General features: G+C 40.9%; 1 protein-coding gene across 4 annotated transcripts in view; it reads right to left on the bottom strand.

Moving 5' to 3' along the window:
- The window catches only part of TNNI3K (TNNI3 interacting kinase), a 167,986-nt gene that overhangs the window by 83,134 nt on the left and 61,287 nt on the right, over positions 1-23,565 (bottom strand). For all 4 annotated transcript variants that reach the window (XM_075002559.1, XM_075002560.1, XM_075002557.1 and 1 more), the window contains exons 14-17: positions 23,260-23,352; positions 23,124-23,181; positions 22,808-23,002; positions 22,344-22,448 (exon numbers count right to left, since the gene is read on the bottom strand). In XM_075002559.1, the coding sequence (XP_074858660.1) occupies positions 22,344-22,448; positions 22,808-23,002; positions 23,124-23,181; positions 23,260-23,352 (451 nt within the window). The remainder of the gene's footprint in view (positions 1-22,343; positions 22,449-22,807; positions 23,003-23,123; positions 23,182-23,259; positions 23,353-23,565) is intronic.

Genomic DNA, 23,565 nt, shown 5'->3' with positions numbered 1-23,565 from the left:
GAATGCAATGAAACACAGTATCGCTAGACTCCAGGTTTGCTTGGATTTGTTTTTTCACCTAGACGGAAGTCAAGGTTTTAAGGTTTAGGGTCTTTGTGATACTCAGCCTCCACTGACATTCAGCTATAGCATACTCACACATAGGTGATAGAATTGATCAGATTCCCGAAGGTTGTGTTTGTGTCTGCGTGTTCATCTCAATTCGTGCCAGTGATGTGTGCCTGGGCAGAAAATAATGAATGTGCAGGCAGAAGCTAGGCTGAGATCCCCCAAAGAATGTCAGACCTTACGAGCTATTGTAACAAGCTCTACTTTATGTCATGAGTAGAGCTGGTCAGAAAATGGAATTTTCACCCTGAATCAAAACACAAACAAAAAGTCACTATGTCTAAATTTGCTGGAAAAAAAATCAAAATATTTTGTTTCATAAACATGAAACATAGGAATATACAGACAGGATCAGAAGAATGGTGTATCTAGCCCAAGATCCTCAGAGGGAATGAACCGAACGTGGAATTATTAAATGATTCAGTTCCAGTCTTTGTTAGTCAGCAGCTTAGGGATGCCCAGTGCATGGAGTTGCAGTCCTGATTACCCTGACTAGTAGCCATTGATAGACCTACTCTCCATGAACGGATCGAAGTTTTTTTCTTTTTTAAATGCATTTATACTTTTGGCTTTCACAAGACTCCCCAACTAGGAATTCCACATGTTGACTGTGCTATGCGAAGAAGTAATTACATCTGTTTTAAACCTGCTGCCTATTAATTTAATTGGGTGCTTGTGTTATGTGAAAGGTAAACAACACTTCTTTATTTGCTTTCCCCACACCATTCCTGATTTAATAGACCTCCCTCTCCCTTAGTTGGTTCTTTTCTAAGGCCTGGTCTACACTAGGGGATTAATTCCAATTAAAGCGAATTAGGGTGCTTTTATAAAGCTCTAGTTCCACTCTCTTTAATCTCCCCTCTTATGGAAGTTGTTCCCTACCCCTAATTATTACACTGCCCTTCTCTATACTTTTCCTAATTTTTAATGTATTTTTATGGAGATGAAACAACAAGGAGTCCAGTGGCACCTTAAAGGTTAACAATTTTATTATGGCATAAGCTTGTATAAGTTGCAACTCACTTCCTCAGATGCACTTCATGCTGAACAGACTAACACAGACTAATTCTCTCAAGCCTTTTCTGAATGAAGTGATCAGAGTTGCACACAGTATTCATGGTGTGGGCTTACATTGGCTTTATATAGTAACATTAAGATTTTTTATTTTATTTTATTTTTTATTATCCAGCTCATTGCTATTGGTCCTTAATGTTGCGTTAACTTTTTAGGCTGCTGCTCCAGTTAAACTATCCGCAAGGACTCCAACCTCTGTTTCGTCAGTGGTAACAGCTTACTTAGACCCCATCATTTTGTATGGCTAGGTGGGGTGGTTTTTGATATGCATTACTTTGCACTTATCAACATTTAATGACATCTGCCATTTTGTTGCCCAGTCACCCAGTTCTGTGGGATCCCTTTGCAACTCTTCACAGTCAGTCTGGACTTAACTATCTTGAGTAATTTTGAATGGTCTGCGAGCTTGGCCTCGTCACTGCCTACCTCCTTTTTCCAGACTATTTATGAACATGTGGAACAGCACTAGCCCCAGTGCCAATTCTTGGAGGGGACCCTGCTATTTACCACTTTCCACTATGAAAACATCATTTATTTCGACCCCTTGCTTCCTATTTTTAAGCACTTATTGAGCTATAGGAGTGCCTACTTTGCTTATGAGCCTTTGGTGAGGGTCCATGTCTATGGCTTTCTGAAAGTCCAAATACATAATATTGACTGGATCTCCCTTGCTCATGTTTGTTGGCACCACCAAAAGATTCTAATACATTGGTCAGGCATGATGCCCCTTGACTCTTCCTCAAGTGTTACCATGTTTATCTGCACATTTAATAATTCTGTTCTTACAGTTTCAATCGATTTGCTTGGTACTGAAGTTAGACTTACTGGCCTGTAATTGCTAAGATCACTTCTGAAGTCTTCTTTTAAAAATAAGCATAACATAAGCTATCTGCCAGTCATCCAGTAAGAGGCTGATGGCAGTGTTATGTTATGTAGCAGAGTTAATTGTTCTGCAATTGCACAAACTACTCAACTAAAATTTAAAACGATAATGTCAACACTAAACATCTGACCTCATCAAACTAATTTCCTATTGAAAATGTTGATGAAATACATTCCTGCAAAATGTAGTTAATCTAATCAGCTATTTCAGTTGGAAAACTAGTAGGGAGCAGGTTTTATATGTCAGTTAGCCACTAGAGGGGGATGCAGTGCATGTTTTACAAGCATGTCCCACTATCTTTGAATTTTTCTTCATCTTCCAGCTGCTGCGCTCTCAAAGATATAGATTAGTTATACCATTCAGTTACACTTTTAAAATTTATTTGAACAAGCTCATTTTAGAGAGATACTTCAAATTATGTTTACTTTACCAATAATCAGCAATGCTGTGTAAAGAAGCAAAAATAAACAGTTAACAAGCCTGGGAACTGTCAGAATAGATAAAACTATGCTTTTGCCAACTACTTTATCGTATCGGCATTGTTATTTTCTGATAGTTTTGCACATCATGAATACCTGTCAATGCTTTTCTGGACCCAAAGCTTAGCACGCAGCGGGTGTTCTATAGTACACCTGCTTTTAAAAAGCCACAAAAAGAGGATCAAACTCTAAAACCCCCTCTCCAGCACACGCATGCGCACCCCCCCCCCCTTTAATTGACAAAGGGAAAAATAAGAAAGAGATCTTCTTTTTCACAATCTCTTAATCCCCCACACCCCAGGATGACAGTGAGCAGTGAATGAAATCAGTCTGTTTGACACTCTTGGCTACATCCCTCAAAGACAGGCACATCCTCTGATTACACTAGACACTACTGATTTTAGGAGCACCATACTGTAGGTAGGGCTTACCAAATCTTCAAAAAATTAATCTCATTTGAAGCTCTGTCGTACTGCCAACCCCCTTACATCAGTGCTAGTGCCCTGTCTTTTAAATGTTTCAGGGTGCTTAAACCAGCACTGTTAGCTGTATTCCTTACTGTTCTGTGGTACTTTCTTACAGAGGGAAGGGAATATTGCAAAGGGCAGTATCTTCAGGGCTGTGGTGAGCCATTCCAGGGTGCTTACATGTCAAAGAATTGTCTGTCTTACAAATCTTTTATGATCTACAACAGGAGCTGAGTGGGTTCAATTTTGTCCTTTGAGGTGAAATATTTTGGCAGAAATTAAGATTCAATGCTGGCACAGTGTAGGGATATTCTTATCCCTATGGTCATGCAATTTACTCTACCATTTTTTTTATCATAAAATTTACTCCCTCAGTGAGGGAACTCCCCACTTACCACCAAAAAAGATTATCTTTGTTCAGGAAACTGTCCACCACCTAGCCATATATCCATCTACTTGCCTTTAAGTTGGTACATACACTCACACGCACAAACATGCATTTTGCTCAGCTGGCTATGGGTCTCCTCAGGGACATGAACTCCATTCAGATACACTTATTCCCTCATTTTCAGTGTCATACATATATCCTGACCACATGACATCTATACCCATGATGGCATACAGTCACCAGAACTGAAGGGCTCACTCACTGGTGCTGAGCCACTAACCTCACAGAAAAAGTTGCTTCCTTCACATTAGTGCAACAAATTAGGAATGTGGAACCATTCACACACTCTGTAACATGAGTCCAACAAGCTAGACTTGCTGAGCCAATGATCTCCACATGGCCTGTGCTGTGACATCATCCCATCAAGCTTGAGCTATTAAGGAAAAGATGGCACAGAAGAGCATTATTGGAATATCATGTCCAGTTCTGGGGCCCACACTTAAAACCCAAAGATGTTGAAAAGCTGAAGTGGGTTCAGAAAAGAGCAACAAGAAAGATTTTCAGGTCTGGAAAATTTGCCTTACAATAAGACTTGTCAGTCTCAATCTTTTGACTTATCAAAGAAGGCTACAACACAGACTGACCCTAAGCAATAGGTATCTAAATGGGGAGAAAACTCCTAATAGCAGAGAACATACTATTGGCCTATATCTGGAAGATGAAAATAGACAAATTCAAATTAAAAATAAGATGCAATTTTTTTCAACAGAGAGGGTAATCAATTATTGGAACAACTTAGCTAGAGACATGATGAATTATTTATCACTTGAAGTCTTTAAATCAAGGTTGGATGTTTTTCTAAAACATCTATATTTAGATCAACCTGAGTTATGGCACTATTATACAAGATATCCGATGAGATGATTATAATGATCCCTTCTGGCTTCACGTCTTGGAATTTACCTGAAAAAATGCAATTTAGCAGTTGCAAGTTTCAAGTATTAAAAGGTGGTACCTCCCAAATGTGAAAAGCAATGTGGTTCCCATTCCTCGCTGTGTAGAAACAAATTTCCTCGGATATTAAGCACAAGCTACACTTGATGGTAAGGCACTGACCTAGCTGTCAGAGTGTTTTCACTTAAACTAGGCTTCTGCTGACATAAGGGTTTCTCTGCACTGATGGAGTATAACCATCTCTCTCAGCACTGTAGAGTTATGGTCCATGTAGCTGGGTCGACACACAGTGCCAGTATGGACACTAACTTGCCTACATCTACTGTTACTGGCTTTCAGGAGTTGTCCCACAAAGCTTCACACTGATAGTACAATTGACATGCTCCACCAAGACAAGGAAATAAGCACATGCACAAACAAGTGATTTAAAAAGTGCGGGTACCATATGCTGATGTAAGTTAGGTTGGCATAATTTTGTAGTGTAGACATGGCCTTGCTTTGTTTTACAAGCTTTTTCCAGGTTAAGCAGGCTTCACTTCTGGTTCACAAACAGGAAAGCTCTGAAGTAAGCCCTTTTTATGGGGGAAGTAGAAGTTAAATGTTTATTCATGAGGCTCTCCTGATGCCCATACTGTAACAAACTGGAAAACTCTGGATTGCAAAACATAAAATGGGAGATTCCTCTCCAATAAAAGAAAATGACGTGTTAGATTTAAAGCTAATCTATTTCACTTCAGTGTACTTGTATCATGACTCCATTTAGAGATCCCTTATTTTTCACGTTGCAGTGGTTCGTTACAACTGCAATGCAAATGATAAATGGTTACATCCTGCAAGGAGCTGTGATTTAATAAGGGTATTATTCCACACAGACTTCTGATGTGAACCATCATACATTCTGACTTCATTAATGTTTGAATTACTTTTCTAGTAATATTGACTTTTCTGTAGAACTATACAAGCATGAGCAGAATAGTCTTCACATTAAAGAGTCTAGCTTTCAAAACAGTTAAAACCAGTTTCTGTGGGGCCCTTTTGACCTCTGGGCAAAGTTCCTGAATTACAAATCTCAGGATTGGATGTAGGTAAACAGGTAGGCTAAATCAATCATGTGAACCACTATGTGACACTGGATTTTCTACACGCAGTCCTCATAGACTTTGGTGGAATTTGTGGGTTTTCAGTACCTCTGAAAATCTGGCTGCTTGTTCAAGTGCATAAATATACATTTAATTGTCTAGCTCTAACATACAATTTTAAAAAACTGATTATAATTCCTAGCCCTCCCCCTGCCATCCACCTGCTTTTAACAATGCAAAGAAGCTAGCTTTTTCTCATTTACATGGGCACACCCATCCTGCTCAGCATTAGCAATGGTTAATGCACTATTGATGTGTACATAATTTCTCAAAACTCATAAAATTTAGTACTAAGGTTCTGGTAGCAACCTGAGTGCCAGTCTGTTTGAGGGAGGGAAGAGGCTAGAAATCAGAGCACAGTTACAACTCTGCATTGCTATTTCTAGCTCTCTCACTAATGCTGTGTGATCCCTGGCAACTCATTTTTACTTTTCTTCCTCTTTATTGTTCATGTGTGACATGCGTTTAAAAATACCTATATCTCGGGCAGGAAGCTTAATGATTGATTGTAATGCACCTCCAGATTCTTAGAGGGAGAATACTGTGGAATTATTCATATTCCAGCAGAGGAAGTTCAAGAGGGCAGGTGAAGAAAGCTACCCAGCTACTGTCTCTGTCAGTCTTCTGTTCAATCCAGTAGTGTTTGGTGGGGTATTGTTTGCTGTTCCGAGAGCCACGCTTGTGTCAGATTCCTTCGCTTTCCCCCCCAATGAGCTTTGATTTTTCATCCTTTGTCCTTCTCTTTCTTCCCTCTCTGTCCTTCTGCCTCCTGAGGGATCAATCACTAACCAGCAGTGGGGATGTTTATTTCTCCTGCGTGCACCTTGAGAGAATGGAATTGATCTACCACTTCATCTTTTTTTTATCCCCCTCAGTAGTACTGCTTCACTGCACTCTGTGCACACACGTTGGCATCAGCAAAACTTGAAGATGACAATTTAATGGATTTATAGGATTACATATTCCTATAGGTAGGAAGAAACAGCAGAAGATGGCTGTCCAGATAAGCTACCGTGATCCACTCAGTGCTTTGTGTCAAGTCACAGGGGAAAGGACTGGGGCGAAGGAACTATATGGTGAAATGCTCCAAAGGAAGGCTTAGAACTTATACTTAGATCCTTTGGAACAATTCCCCAGGATCTGTAGGATGAATAAAAGTATGCAGGCATTGGTACCAAAATGATCCCAATGGTGATGTGAGAACCAACAATTTACCAACCATGGGACAAATCCTGAGATATACTGAACACATGCAGCTTCCACTGACTTTGCTGAGAAATGCACTTCTCAGGATTTGTGCTATTAAAATTGAAATTACAAATATGCCCCTGGAGGTTAATAGTACTTCATTCTTAGCTCAGAGAGTTGCTACTAAAGCAGATAGTGAAGGCTGGCTAATAAAAGAATGGTGATAGCGTAGCAAATACTACTAAATCTAGGAATCCTGGTTTCATTTCAAAGCTCAATAGATCATATTTACTCATTATTGTAAGCAGAGTCTGAATGAGCTCTCCCCTGACCTCAAGTGATAAGCTGTGGAAGAGGAGTTCAGGAGCTGAGCTCATTTGCCTTGGCACACCCCCTACTCAGCATGATGAGATTGCTTGCCTTAAAGATCACTTTTGGATGGTGTTGGGTCCCCAGTCTCCTTTTTATTGGGGCAGTTAGTGTGGCCATCCTTGTTGTGTGAATCCAGGGCAGCAGAACAGTACCTGGCACATCCAGACTCCCCTCAACTACATGGCACTTGTAGGCAGGGGACATGGGCTCCAAAGAGCAGTAGGGGGAGCAGAAAAGTGGAGAAGAATATGTGTAACAAAATGATTTAGTCAATGATGAGCTTTCGTGGGATAGACCCACTTCATCAGATCTGATAAATTAGGTCTGTCCCATGAAAGCCCATCACTGAATAAATTATTTTGTTAGTCTTTAAAGTGCTATGTTTCTGCTGCTTTGGTTTGTTGAAGTACAGACTAACATGGCTACCTCCGTTACTGTTCAAGGATATCTGTAGTGAGTGGTGTGGAGCCTGAATTCTGTGTAATCCTTCCTCTCTCCATGGTATAATAGTAGAGCTAATTTAGACTCAGTTGAGATTCTTCTTATGTGCTGCAGAGCTGAAATCACCAAGTAACCTAGTTTTGGACTGTGTTTCTGATGTTGTAAAACTGTCCCTTATGCACCAGCAGTGGGAGTCCCTGGGAGCTCTGTCCCTTATGCACCAGCAGCTGGGTTCACTGGGAGCTGCATTAAGCGTGGAGTCCTAAAGACATCTTGGTGAATGGCTGGCAGGGAGGCATGACCAGTGGAATGGAAGGCTGGCCAAATAAAAAGGAAACTGAGTGAACATGCAAAACAAAACACTGCATAGATCCCATTTTGAAAAGATCTGTTCAAGCAGTTTGTCAAACGTTTGTGGAGTCAGGTTAATGCTGCAGTCATTTTATATTCAGCACAAATTAAGATCATTTAAGAAGGCATTCGTGACACATTAATCATTAGGAAAATAATCTATATATAGAGATGGGGTCAGAATACTCTTATATTTATGTGTTTATATTGCACTCATCACTGTAGCATAGCATAGTGTAGCCTAGTACCTTCCAATAGTGCATTAACCAATGTCAGATATTATTTATTCTCTCATTCTTAGAGGAAGAAGCAGGTGGAAATGAATGCCTGGCTTTCAATACTATTATTTTTCCATTTGTTAGATATACCTGTTGCTATGTGTTTACCTTGTACATTGAGCATAAATTGGTGAAGTGTGAGCTTGTCCTTAGTTCATGGGGGAGATAATTCAAGAGAATCCCAAGAGAAGGTTCTGTGTCCCACAGAGCCAAACCTCACCCTTACAGTTAAATGCTGGTAGGAAGAAGGCAGGATCCACAGAGCTGCATTTGGCACTTCAACCCCAGCTGCCTCTGCAGAGTGTTCTGTGCCATAGAAAGACGCTGTATCCACAGCATGGTCCCCCCAAATCCTGCACAGTGCAATCACAGTAGTCCTGTTTCCAGGCATTTTTCTCTGTACCCCATGGATTTCGATTACAGGATGCACATATACACAGTTACATCTGTCTCTTATATACACACCTATATGGATTGCTCTAAATGTTTCCAACAAAAAATTATGTCAAAACGAAGTTTAGCTGAAAATACAATTTTCCTTGAAAAATATAATTTTTGCCTTTTTGATTTTTTTTGATTTTTTTGAGCCTGTCTCCGTCCTCCAGATCTTGGGTTCCTCCAGGGGCAATCAAGACCCTGAGGATAATTTGGACAGTTCAGAAGAAATGTCTAAATTATGGCACCCTTTCTGAGACTGCCCAATAAGATGCAGTTGTGCCCAGAATCTCCGCAATCCTACAACCCTGCCCAGACACACCCCTCTCCTGCCCAGGCCAGGCCCACTTACACACTCCTTACATCAGTGCTTTAAGGGGCTCCAGAGCAGGTCTCCTGAAGGAGATGACTCCTTCCTGAGCAGAAACTGGTTCTTTTAGTCTCTACATAGTACACCAGCCTTTTTCTGGCATGATGGGCTCAGAGTGAGGGTGGGGATTTCACTCATTGTGTGTTGCAGTTACCATAATTTTATTTCTTTAATAATGAAGGGGCAGGGAGAGAATTAGAACCTCTCCCACATGTATTTCAATAAGCACTCTGCTTTGTCAAAGAAAAAAACCCCCAGATGTATTCACCTGACACTCTCATCCTCAGAAATGTAGGAACAAACAAAATACTTCAAAGCCTGATGCAGAAAGTAATCAAATGAGTATGTCTCAAACAAGGATAATTCTTATTTGTGAGGAATCCATTCCAGCAAGAAATTGAACCAGGGACCTTTGTGTTTGGAATCAGACAGGCCACCTACTGAGCTTTCTCTGTTGATAGTAGTTCTATAAATTGTCTGGGGAAGCAAACATGCATTCATTCCAGATTCACCTTGTGCTTGGTGCTCTCTTGTCCAAGAATTGATTAAACCCAGAGTAATAATCATTTGAAGAGACAGAGTTGAAACCAAGTCCCACATATGAGCACCTTCATGTAATAAGGAGCTCGGGAGAACTGAAATCCAAACCTAGATGTGAAAATGACAAATGGACACTGGGCCTGATTCTGCTCTCACTTTGGATTATTTTTGCTATAGTGAAACTCCTGATTTGCAGCACAAAGAGAGAGGTGAATCGGGTTCCCTTTGAATGAATGGAAATTAAGTTCCTAAGATTGAATGCTGGCTCTACTGAATTAAATGGGGACTGCACAATTGGGTGGCTGGACAGCAGCAACGCCGCCCACCATCAGCAGCCCAGAAGGAAGGATGGCCATACCATACCATCAACTTGCCTGAGAATACTTAAAATAAAACACAGTTCAGGATTTCTTTACCTTTTCAGTCTCAGAACCTGATCCTAAGAGTTGCTGGCACTAACAGTTCAGAGCTGAAGACAATACAGTTGCTTACTTACAATCAACATCAGACTTCAGCGACCGCTACATTTTCACTAGGTACCATAGGATAATAGGGCTGGAAGGGACCTCAGGAGGTCATCTAGTCCAGCCCCCTGCTTCAAGCAGGAAATATGGAGATACACACATCTCATAGAGCTGATAGGGACCTCGGGAGGTCAGACCTTCACGGCTGTATGTTTCAATATATGGTTGTAAAGCAGAGACAAGTATCCTCCTAACAGCTATAACTATGTGGCTATTATATCTCATAGAGCTGGAAGGGATGCTGAGAGGTCAAGTCCAGCCCACTGTACTCACAGCAGGACCTATCAACCTATCACCATCTGTGACACATTTTTTTTTTAAATTTTACATAAATCTGACCTGCCCCAGAAGGGCCCCTTCAGGAACTGAACTCAAAGGTCTCAGATTACAAGGCCAAGCCGCTAACCACTGAGCTATCCGTCCCTCCAGTATATGCAAACCATCTACTCTAAAAGTGGCCATGTGAACACATGATCTTTTACTTATCAGATCCTCTGGCTTATAGACCAGCCCACTTTATTGACAAAAGTAAGTTTTGACCTTTTTTCCCCAGTTGGGATAACTCTGAAAAGCCATCACAGCTATGAGAGAGGGCGAGGTGGGTAAATTCCTTCTTGTGCATGATAAACATATTTATAACTTCCAATTATGTACAGAGGAGCACTCCAAGAGAAGATTAGGAATGCAGGCACATAGAAAGACCTGCATAAAAGAGTTGAAGGATAGGCATAGTAATAGAAGAGGCAATTGAGCAGATGGTTCCAGAAGAAGAGAAGATCAATAAGAAATGGATTATGCAGGAGACACTGAAGTTGGTCCAAAAGAAGAGAGAACTGAAGATCAGCAGGGATATTTCCGAGAGGGCAGAACAGTAATATAGAATGAAATGCAACAAGGTAAGGAAAGCAGCCAGAATGGATAAGGCAAAATGGTTAGAGGATCAGTGTGAAGATATAGAGGTATTACGGTGAGCATAAGAGCACGTAGGTGCATATAATGATTAGGAATATTAATAGGAAGTGGCAGCTGAAGCAGATGGTAATCAAAGACGAGAACGATGAGGTGCTCAAGAACAAGGAGAAGGTTGTGCAGTGATGGATGAGATATTGCACTGATCTGTACAAGGCACATTTGGACCTGAGTATCTCAGAGAGACTGATCAAAGAAATCTCCACTGACCATCAAAAGCAAGACTGATATTTCGAAGGAGGAAATAGAAAGAGCAATGACATGACTAAAGAAAAACAAGAGTCCTGGAAATGATAAGATCACGAGAGAGATGATCAAATACAGAGGAGAAAGTATGATTCAGGAAATACACCATGCAATACAGTGTGGAAAGAAAGGAAGATACCTAAGGAATGGACAAGATCTGTGCTAATGTTAGTGACAATACACAAGAAAGGAAGTGGGTTGGAGTGCAAGAACTATAAAATGATTGCCTTAATGAATCATCTAGACAAGATGCTGATGATGATACTGATGGAGAGGTGGAGATCACAGATAGAACATCTAATGGATGAGCAAGCATGGTTCAGGAAAGACAGAAGTACCATACAACAGATATCGGCACTAAGATAGTGGAAAAAGCTTGACGAAAGAACAAGAACATCTACAGTTTCTTCATTGATTTTCAGAAGGCATTTGACAGTATTGATTAGAAAGTGACTTGGGCAGTGTTGGAGTCATACGGCGTGGACAGCAGACTGATACAGTTGTTGAAGGATATCAATGACAATGCAGAGGCAGCAGTACGAATGTGCAGAGAGAGTTAGGAAGTTGGTTTAGATTGAGTAGAAGTATGAGAGAAGGAAATTCAATATCTCCGAGAATCTTCATCATGCACCTAGAGAGGGTGATGGACAAGATCAAGGAAGAGGTAGAAGGGATATAAGTGTAAGGGATGAAATTAGAGATTAGCTGAGGAATGAAGTTGAGCATCTTGAAAATGTATGTATTTAGCAGCATGTTGTATGGATGTGAGATGGGTGATAACGAAAGATTTGAAGAGAAGGATATTGGTGCTCGAGAGGAGTTGTTACAGAAAGATCCTGAGAATAGGATGGATGCAAAAGGTCACCAATGAGGAATTATAATAGGAAGATACAGTTGAAAGAGAACCTACTGCAGAAGGTTATACAATGGAAGTTACAGCTATTCGGACATATCTGGAGAGTGAACAATGAACAAAAAGTCTAGACCCTGGTATTCGGCATAATGGCTGGTTTGAATAGGAGAGGCAGACCCCACAGAAATGATATAGTAGATGGATGTGGGGCTGGTCTGCTACAACTAAGCCATTCCGCACTGGACAGGGAAAGATGGAAGGAAATAGTGAGGGAGGCACTGGACACCAATGGGTGCTGAGCCCATGGTTGATGATGATGATGAATTGCTTGCACCCATGTGACCCCAAGTAGAGCACTGTGATTGCACAGGAATCACTTACAGAATAACCAGTAATGAAGATGTTTTACTTCTGGCAATAATGTACAAGGATAGAACCTAGTTTGTCTTGAAGAGTTAAGGTTGAGTTTAGATGGCTTGAGTTAAAAAACTTTTACAGAGCTCTTCTTCAAAGCAGAACCACACTTTAAAATGAAACTATGCTTGAGTTACAAAAGTGTTGGCAGGGTGGGGGGCGGAAAGGAGAGGGAAGAGAGAAGAAAAAGCATCAGAAAATGGCTTAACTCTGAATAATACTTTTTCACATTTCAGTAATACAAATAGAGCTCTACAACTCAATGGAGTTTTATAAAATTTTCATATAAAAATGTTCTGGGATGACAGTAAAGAAGGGAATTTTCAGCCCAAACAGTAAATATCTTGAGAAAGTTATAAGTGACTGGAAGTTGGCTACACCATGACTACAGAGTTTTTCCTTCATCACTGTACCGAACAACTTATTACCACTATTGAATATATACTTAGGCTACTCTCCAGCCTTTTCACGCTACCGCCATCTCCCCTTGTCAGTATTTCCCTTGATCATGGGTACACCTGACTTCTACAGAAGCTCAACTGATTATTTTAAAATATTTATGAATACATTTATCATCTGGACATGTGGCATGTGTTTCTGGCTAACAGGCAATGATCTTAGCTGCACTGTCATGACCACAAGCTCACACAGCCATACGAACACCAAAACTATTTTAGGGATGAAATAAAATGAAGCTTATAGAGCAGGGGTGGGTAAGATAAGGCCCACGGGCTGGATCCAGCCCACCAAACCTTTTAATCTGGCCTGCAGCCAGCTATACTACTGTAGAGGCAGGAGAGCTTTTGGTGCTGCCTCTGCCTCTCAAGCAAAACCAGTCAATAGGAACTGAGCGACTTTGCTGGGGGCGGTGGCAGTACAAATTCTCAACTCCAGCTGGCCAGTTTCCAGAGGACAGGAGCTGAGAGATTTTGATGCAGGTGGGGCCAGTGCCTGAAACAGGCCAATGGAAGTGAAGAGATTTTGCATTGGGTGGGAGCCACATGGGAAGCTCTCTCTCCCCAGTGCAGAACGCCACATGCAACAGAGAGGTTTGCCTGAGAGTGCTGCTGGCCAGGAGCTGCTTAGTAAAGTGCCTCCCAGCCAGAGCCTACCTCTGGTATCCTGCCTTCTGCTCCATCCCAACACCCATACTCCTTCCCAGACCCTGCCTACTGAGCACCAACCCCGGTCACAACCCCCTACTTTTCCCAAACTCCTTCTTAGATCCCACCACCTCTCCTCCACCCCAGTCTCCTATCTCAGACTCCCTTCTGCACTCAGCCTCCATCCCAGACCCCACACTCCTTCCATAGGGAAGTGTGACCCTTGACAACTTACCAAAATTTGAAGTCCCCCCCCCCAATACGGAATGTAAATCTGCACTTCTGTGGTATGCTAGACATGTACTCTAGCATGTCTCAGTACCTTCAAAACAGGATCAAGTAACTTGCCTAATTTAGAGACGGAATGTGAAGACCAAAAAATACTTAAGACAGTGTGAAATGGCACCTAGTTGTGAAAGGAGAGTTTGCCATTTTATAAAAGGTATACAATAACCACTTGCAAAGAAACCTCATCTAAGCTATCAAAAGCAATTCATATAAAGTGAAAGGAGCTGACATTAGTGAATTGGAAAAATAGATTTACTCTGATACTGTCACAGAATGCAAATATGTATTGCTGCAAGGACAAGCCATTTGCCATAAGTGTTAGCATCCGCAAAAGCTGAGAAGTGATAGGAAGAGAGAGAGGAAGACTGTAACCAGGTTTGTGCATTCAGCACTCAATTCAGTTAAAGTTTTGTTGGATATAAATGTGTTCAAATTTTTTAATACTCAGTAGCAAAATGTGGAAATGTCTGCGTCTACTGAGAAAAGCTATCAAGGGATGAAACCTTTAAAAATAAATGAAAAACAATGGAGCGTCATCGGGGTTATGTACATTTAAGACCACCTGGAAAATCTGGAGCAAGCTCAAGTCAAATACATAGAGAAAATGCATCTAAAATCATACAGGTTAAAACAATATACTGCATCTAAGATGCAGTACAAAACTGGAGATCATGGTCATACAGCTAAAATGGATTTTGCCTTTTGCAAAATGTCATTTAGGAATAAAAGCGTCTACAGAAACTAATGAAAATTGATGTACTGACTTGGGAAAGCTATTACAATTGATTTAATTTGAAGCAAAGAGCACGCAAGAGGAAGCTCAAAAATACAGGTTGCATGCAACAAATACACAAAAGGCAAGGCTTCTGGAAATTAGAACTATAATTGCTATGAGGATTTGGAAACTGAAGCTGTGAGTATGGCTAAGGAGTTAGAAAATGGTATTGTATATGTCAAAAACTCCAAGAAACTGTGAAGATCAAAGCATTTAGGAAGTTTTCATGTGCCAGTTACTATACTGTATGTTCATGGCACAGGGTGTGTGAAGGACAGAACAAATTACAACATGAAGAGGTTATGAATGTGGACTTGGCAATGCTCATATGATATTTATCAAAGTGGTGACAGATCCAAGTAGATTTAAGGGGGTGAAAAGTATTTGAAAAGAAAGAAATGAACTAGCTGGCACCAGTACACATGATAAAGGGAAAATGAAAGTAATATTGATGGTCTCGACAAAAAGCAGAACACGTCCATATTTGAGCTGTTGATAGGAGAGAGGACAGTCAAGTGAGGAACACAAATTCTTTCCAGATAATAGTTTTCAAGACAGATAAAATTTGAACTCCCCCAACCAGGACTCCTACAAATCACTGTCTTCAAAATTTCTAGTGCCACGCAAACCAAAATCACAGGATGACAAATTTAATCATAAAAATGTAATGGGTTCATTCAACGTTTCCACGATTCTTGAAGTTTCTAGTGAATCTTTCAGCTCCCATACATACTTACCATCAGAATATATGGATTTGAGTATGACAAGTCGAATTATTTTGAGACAACAGGAGATGTCAAATAAAAATAATAATCAAATGCAAAACTAAACCGGACCCACTCTAGAATGGTAAATCCTGGTAGAACTGTAAACAACAAAATTAGTATAGAATTACAGACATCTCTAAGTTATTGGTTCACATCTAATCTTGGTCAGTAGGTCATAGTGGGCAGATATAAATTCAGTGAAAGCAGCCCAAGAATTGGTGCTGTCTGGAATCCATGTAACAATTTCATGCAGAAAGGTTCAATAGAAATAGATAGTACAATGCAGTCACCCCCCTCCGTTTAAAATTAAGGCACCATGACGAGTCAATATTGGATAACCTGTTTTGCCACCTATGCTGAACCCATTCACTGGAAAAAAAAACAGAAGTGTTTTTCCAGGGCTGTCAATTTGGCCCCTTTCATTAGCACTACATGCATTAATTTTAAGGAAAAAAACCCTAGGCCATAGAAAGAGAGCTCTCAAATGCCATTGTTACCTTCAAGGCACTTAGAACATTGAAAAGTGCAGACAGAGAGAAAGGAACCCTTAAGCCTCACACTTGGGAAATACACAAGAAGAAACCTCAGTACAGCCAAGAGAAGGTTAATAAAGAATTCAGAGGAATCAAGACTAAATTGCATGAAGTTTGAGTTGGCAAAACATGCAGTTTGAGTTGGCAAAACCAAGAATACCCCTTTTCATTCCTTCACTGATGAACTGAAAGAAATTAGAAAAAGAATTAGAAGAACATGTAATCAATTCTGTCCTTTATAAAACCCAGTAGTTGTGCTTGACTGCCAGACTCAAGAGCATCTTTCAGAGCAAAAGGCAGGCAAAGCCTATTAAATGTGTGTTCCCTTTTCCAAAGCACAGGGTCACTAAAAGATCCTTCTACCCTTAAGAGACTGAAGATTTAATGAAAGGCAATACTATTTCAAGATGTTGTAAGGGGATTTTTATAACAAAGAAGAGTTGCAGAAATCATCCTCATTACTGCCAAGCTGCTGTCCACTCTTTCATCTGTGTCACCAAGCCAGATCTTAAGAAATTTTTATAGATAGTTAAAGCCATCAAATGACACTTAGTCACTAAAAAAGACAGGTTCCACCATGGCCAGCTATTATAGTTTCAATGATGCTGGTACTGAAAGTATATAGGCTTTTATTAAAGTGCTTTAATGATGCTGTTTGAGCTCACTCAAAAAGTGATCTTGGTCAACCTGGCACTAAGGTGGAGTTCATACTCAATGCTGGTGACCATCTAAATCTGGAAGTTAATCGGGAAAACAAAACCAAACACAAAAATCCAAACGATTGTATCAATGGCATAGCAGAGACAACCTTTAGTCCAGCATACGAAGTATGGAGATACATCTTCATCCTTCTCTTCCCTCACCTCATGTTGTGGTTCCATGTAATTTATTATGTGAGACATTATGTCATTTCTGAACTTCACAAAAATGATTATAACTGATGAACAAATTTGAGGTGAAATCCTGGCTCCAGTGAAGGCAGTGGCAAAACTTCTTTTGACCTAATTGGAGTCAAGTGTGTTCTCTCTGTGATTTTCTTTGTCTCTGACTAGAGAGCAGTCTGGGGCTGAATGAGAGTCATGCAGGGAATGGGGTGCATTTAAAAGTAAGTTTCAAAGTTTCATCTACTCTAGCAGTGGCCAACACCACCGAAAAACTGCAAACATGCCTTTTGCATTGTTGACATGAAAGCAAAACGGTACCGTTTGGTCATTGTATTAACGTGACCTGGTAGAGATTCCAGCCTGCCAATTATAAGAGATGATATGTTTGGAAATCATTTTTGAAATGATCCCTTGTGACTAGAAATGCTATAAAGTTAGGATATGGTTTTTAACTGCTTTGATGGTCAGATATAGTTAGATTTGAGTTTTTGGTTTGGCTCATTATCAACAGAAACCTAAAGGGCAACAGTTGTGCTTCCCTCTGAGAACATGGCCACTCCTCTGTGCACTCTGGTTGGGAAACTGGACAGGGAATCATGAGGGGACTGAAGTAGTTGAGGTACAGGAGAGAGAGTCACAGGAAGGAGAAGAGAATATGAGTGGTGGGGAGAAGAGATACTGAGGAAGTGGAGGGCAGTGTAGGTGTATGAGCAGATGAAGAGAGAGAAATATGGAATACAGGAGGATGACTGGAGTGGACTGGACTGGACAGTAGGATAGAGATAAAGGAGGCATAAATGAAGATAGATGCAGGAGGAAGACTGTGAGGGGTAGGGAATGAAACAATGAAATAGCCATTCCCTTTGAAGGGGTGGCCATGCATTTTGTGTACATGCAAAAGAATCAACAATTGCTCAACAATGGTTGGTGTCTATCTTTTCAGAACAAGAGAGGGGTTATTTACGTAAATCAGAAATCAGGTCAGCAAGGAGCGAAATTGATGAGTTAGGTGTCCAGAATATCATTCAGCTGTATTCTTAAACTTGTCAAAGTGTCAGGACTAGAGAGCATAGTGTACACCAGAGAAATAGTCAGAGCAGAGGACAGAAGCTGAAGAACCCAAAGCTGACATTTTCAAAAGCTAACTTAATTCAGGGCATATCCCTGAAGACTAGAAAATAGCAGTGTAAAGGGGCAGTAACACACTAAGAAATTAGAGGCCAGGTAGTTCACTGCCAGCTGTAGAGAAAACATTCAGAAATGTTTTAGAGGATCAAGAGGTGCAACATTTACTGTACTAAAAGCACTGCCTGGTTAAGAGTAGTTGACACAGTAGTGAGAAAGGAATATCATGCCTCACTGACTTGCTGTGAATCTCAGCGGATGCTTCTGACAGGGTAGATGAAAGTGCAGTGAAGTGGACATCACATGGATTTTTTAAAAGAATGCCTTCTCCCAATTTTCACATAGAAGGATAATATGTAAGTTGAGAAATCATTGATTAGTAAAAAATCTGTTTAATTAGGTTACAAGAAGGCTAAATGGGGAACTTTTTCTAACTGGCGAAATGAAATAGGATGCCATAGGGGTCAGACTGCACCCATAGCTTGTACTTGACACCTGAGGATTCAAAAAGTAAGAGTTTAGAGTGTATTCTCCAAGTGGTAGAGAGGAAAGCAGCCATGTAGTGTGCCATAGGAATTTCTTCGAAGAGCTCATATGACAACATATGGCTCTTTTGCATTGTGATAAACATTTCCACACTTCATTCTTTTCTTTCCCTTTCAGGTGAATTGATCAGTGCCTTTGAACTCTACAGAACTGGTTATTGCAAAACTTTGCAAACGAGTGTTCCAACTTGTTTGATAAATGAGCCGCAATTAGTACAGAATGCAAGGGACAGGCATTGAACTTACGGGCAGAATTTGGTTCTCCTGATACCAATGGTCCTGCTCTGCTATTCAGAAAAAAAGTTGCACAGTAAGACTCACATCTTCAGCTGGCCTCTATTGATACACCTGTAAGCACTGCTGAGTGGTGTATTTGTACTTAGAAATACCTAAAGCTGCACATTCAAATCAAGTGATTGTGCATGCAGTCAGGCAGCTGGTACACGGGCATTCATTTCTGCCTCTTAATACAGGTGTTTGCATGTACAAATAGACATACTCAGACATTTAGTAGGCAGACTAATTAAGGGAGGATTTCTCAAAATTCACTGCACTATGACCCTGTACAGACAACACAAAATGCTACACGACCCCAGAAAGAAGGGGGCGGAGACTGAAGCTCGAGCCCATCCAAGGCACACTACTGGGGATGTGGGGGGGTGCAAAGGGCAATTCCAAAGCCTGCTGGTGCCAGGCTGTGGGACTTGGGTGTTGGCCCCCACCACAGTGACAAACAAGTCTAATGCCAGCCCTGGCAAGCCAATTAAAATGAGGTTACAACCCACTTTGGAGTCAACACCCACAGTTTGAGAACCACTGAATTAAGGCATACAAGTAATTTGAGATACAGCACAAGGCAGATTTTAGGCCACAATAGCTATCTGGCAACTTTTAAAAACCATGGCTACGTCTACACGTGAAGCCTACATCGAAGTAGCCTATTTCGATGTGGTGACATTGAAATAGGCTATTTTGATGAATAACGTCTACACGTCCTCCAGGGCTGGCAACGTCGATGTTCAACATCGACGTTGCGCAGCACCACATCGAAATAGGTGCAGCGAGGGAAAGTCTACACGCCACAGTAGCACACATCGAAATAAGGGTGCCAGGCACAGCTGCAGACAAGGTCACAGGGCGGACTCAACAGCCAGCCGCTCCCTTAAAGGGCCCCTCCCAGACACACTTGCACTAAACAGCACAAGATACACAGAGCCGACAACGAGTTGCAGACCCTGTGCATGCAGCATGAATCCCCTGCTGCAGCAGCAGCAGCCAGAAGCCCTGGGCTAAGGGCTGCTGCACACGGTGACCATAGAGCCCCGCAGGGGCTGGAGAGAGAGCATCTCTCAACCCCCCAGCTGATGGCTGCCATGGAGGACCCCACAATTTCGATGTTGCGGGATGCGGATCGTCTACACGGTCCCTACTTCGACGTTGAACGTCGAAGTAGGGCGCTATTCCGATCCCCTCATGAGGTTAGCGACTTCGACGTCTCGCCGCCTAACGTCGAAGTTAACTTCGAAATAGCGCCCGACGCGTGTAGCCACGACGGGCGCTATTTCGATGTTAGTGCCGCTACTTCGAAGTCGCGTGCACATGTAGACACAGCTCATGAGTCCTGCTGTGTGAGACTGGTTTAAATATTGTGAGATTTGTTGTCTGGGTTTTGAGACTTTCGGGCTCATAATATCAAGCTTTTACCTACAAACATGAAGGCTAGAATTATACTTTTTAAAAGTTACATAATAACATGACCATAGGAGCTCAGACTGAAAAAAAGCCAAAGCAGTGTCTTTGTGAGACTTTGGTGACAATCACGAGAGTTGGCAAGACAGAAGTTATGCTGTCTTTTTGAAAGCGTAACTTGAGAGGTGGCGATAGAGAGTGAGCTGTCATGGTCACAAAGGCCAGACAGACTTCAGACTTCCACTGAAAGTCAATGGGCACCTAAGCCCCACTCATGCCTTTGAAAATTTCCCCCCATTTCTTTGGCTAAGATCACTGGACTTACATCTCAAACTATCTTTCAGTGATGGAATATATTGCACTGGCTAGTAATTATTAATAGATGCTGTGCGTATGCTTTGTGGAAATTATTATCTAGCCTAATTTTTTTTGCTCTTTCTAAGTCTACATTACACCACTCTGGAGCCACAAGTTATAGACTTACAAACTACTGCATGGCAGCACCTGAAGATTTCCCTAGGGTGGGAAATCATCAGCTGGATATGCCTGTGACAGCTGTTCTGTCTCTCTACCCCTGCCAGGGCCCCGTGAGTGTTCTAGGATGAGATGGAGACACGTCAGGGAAGGTGAACCAGAGCAAGGTCTCAGCCTGATGCACGCCAGCTATCCCAGCTGGGGAAGCAGAGCTGGTGCAGAGAATGGCTCATTATGAGCTATTATCTGCCAGAACAACTTAGAACAGCAGGTGGAAAAGTGGCAGATCCCCATATGAGCCAAGAGCTGCACCTCAGGATTTTGACCTATTTCTTTGTTGAGCTTCATATGTTATCATCCAAAATAGATGTACAAGTCAAGTCAGAACTTTAAAAAGCTAAAAGAGTTGAATGTCCTCCATTTAAGTACTGCTGGAAGCAAGAAAATATTACAGATGTTTTCAAATATTAAGGCCATACAATTAATTCTTGTGATGCTAGCACTGACAACAGCCAGAAAAGTTACCACTGCCTCAGGCTCCTCTGATGCTGGCACTAGAAAACTGGTTCGGAAGACAATACAATAAATACTCATGTTCACAAAGCAAGAGGAGAAAACCCAGTTCTATTCCCCAGGGAAAGAACTACTGGCACACGAAGCTTTTAGTGCGGCTACCAATTACAACAGGACATGAAAGCTTTGAGCAAGGATCAAAAGATCATACAAAAAGAGAGATGTATGTGGAACACAGTTCCGTATCACACTAGGCTGCAACACTGGAAGTGGGTCATTGGGGAAACCAAACAAAAATGAATCCTGTAATCTTATTTACCAAAAATGCTTATTGAATAAATGAAGAGAAAAGAAGGTATATATGCCTGATATTGAGGAAAATCCTTTCTGTACCTAATAAGGTCCTAACCCGTTACAATTCTTCCTGTAGCTGGATTTATAGTCTTATAGCGTGAATTCCATTGACTTAACAGCAAGGTCCTGTATAAAAATCATTTCCTTCCTTCCAGAGACCAGGACTGTATACTGGAGAGAATATAGTTGTTAAACAGCTGCATCCTTTTGGAAAGATTACCACCAGAATTCAACAGACATCACCACAAGCAGTGGTTATATATGGAACATATGCTAGAAGTGTGACGGGCAGTTGACAGTTTTCAAATCTGCTCTAACATTTACATACATGAATTTGGATACCCAGATCTTTCATACTTGAGCCTCTCCTGTCACTTTGTATGTATATACCAGCTGACTACTCCACTGAATGTCAAGTAACTATATTAAGGGGTGCAACTTAGTGTAAATTACACAACAGATGTGTATTTCCCATGTCAATTTTATCCTCACATGATGCACACAAATCATAAATTATTTCAGAATGACACGTTGTTGTGAAATAGGTATTAGTATGAAGGATAAATGAAATGTATCCAATAAATAATTCAGAATAAACACATTAAACCTTCAGTAATGCTGACACACTCAGGCTTGGTGATTCAATCTGATCCATGCAGGTCGATTCATGCGCCTGTGCAGAGCCCCATGGATTTCAATGAGCTTCTGCACAGGGTACAAGAGCCTGGCTGTGCAGATCAGACTACAGAATATTGGTGTTTTTTTTTTTTTTGAGTACTGCATCCTTCACTGAATTTGAGGGACAAGGAGAGAAACTTACCTGTTCAAGTCCCGATGTATGATTGGTTGTGTAAGATTGTGAAGATACTCCATGCCTTTGGCAACATCTACAGCAATGATTAATTTAGACTGCAAGTCAAGATTCCTAGATTGAAAACATATAGTACTGGTCAAAATGGACAGATATAAGACAAACTTACTTGCAACATTCTGAAGAGATCATAATACCCTGACAGTTGAGTCAGCTGCAAATCAGAAATTCCTTCATAGTTGGTTTATTGTATTTTGAATTTAAAAATCTTTCCAAGTAAAACAACAGTGAGAAATCTAATATTTTTGTGATTAATTGCTTGTTTACTTTACATACCAAACAGTCCTATAATTAAAACAACAATTTGGTGCATTCCTCTAACTGAAAATGAATAATAAATATTTGCACCTGGGGAATTCTTATAATGTTCAGTATTATTTATAATAGCGTCATACAAAGAGTTAATCACATACCTCTTCTGTTCATGCAGGAGTGAAAAGAGCGATCCTCCGGAAATATATTGAGTGACTATAGCAAACTGACTTGGGTCATCTAAGCAAGCACCAACAAACTGGATGACACAAGGATGATTGAGTCGGCAGAGGATAGAAACTTCACGGCAAAACATGTCCACATCTGATTTGGAACAGTAGGTATTGGCTCTGTAGCTAATAGTTGACGTGGAGAGAAATAAAAAAATAATTGAAAAATAGCAAGAAAGTTATGTGGGATGATTTTTGGCCCTCTACATTTGGGTACTAACTATGCAAAACGTCTTTGCAAACTTACCGTTTGATGGCTACTATTTTATTTCTGCATTTTCCCTTATACACTTTTCCAAAAGACCCTAAAATGATTAAAAATAAATAAGCACAAAGATATTTTCTGTGTGCGTCAAACTTTTAAGACAGAAGCTTTCTCATACCTGAGCCAATAATCTCATGGAACTCTATTTCAGAGAGCTGGAGATGGAAATGTGAGGGCAAACCAGCACGGAGAAGGAGAACATCTGCCTTTTCTGCAAAAGAGAATAGTTATCCTTTTTTATAGGGTGCTGAGGGAGAGGGGAAATAAAAACACTTAAACTGACAAAAACATTACACAGCAGCAGTTGCTTTTCCTACCATAAATTGTTTGACTGGTAATCCCATTTCTTTTTTGTGTCATTACTCAGGATAAACCCCAGTAATAAACATGGGATTTACAACATTAAAGGTGCTTCAGGGTATCT

Source organism: Carettochelys insculpta, chromosome 9 (genome assembly GCF_033958435.1).
Source record: "Carettochelys insculpta isolate YL-2023 chromosome 9, ASM3395843v1, whole genome shotgun sequence".
Lineage (NCBI taxonomy): Eukaryota > Metazoa > Chordata > Testudines > Carettochelyidae > Carettochelys > Carettochelys insculpta.
Note: the sequence above shows the minus strand (reverse complement) of the source record. Positions and strands in the feature narration are given on the sequence as shown.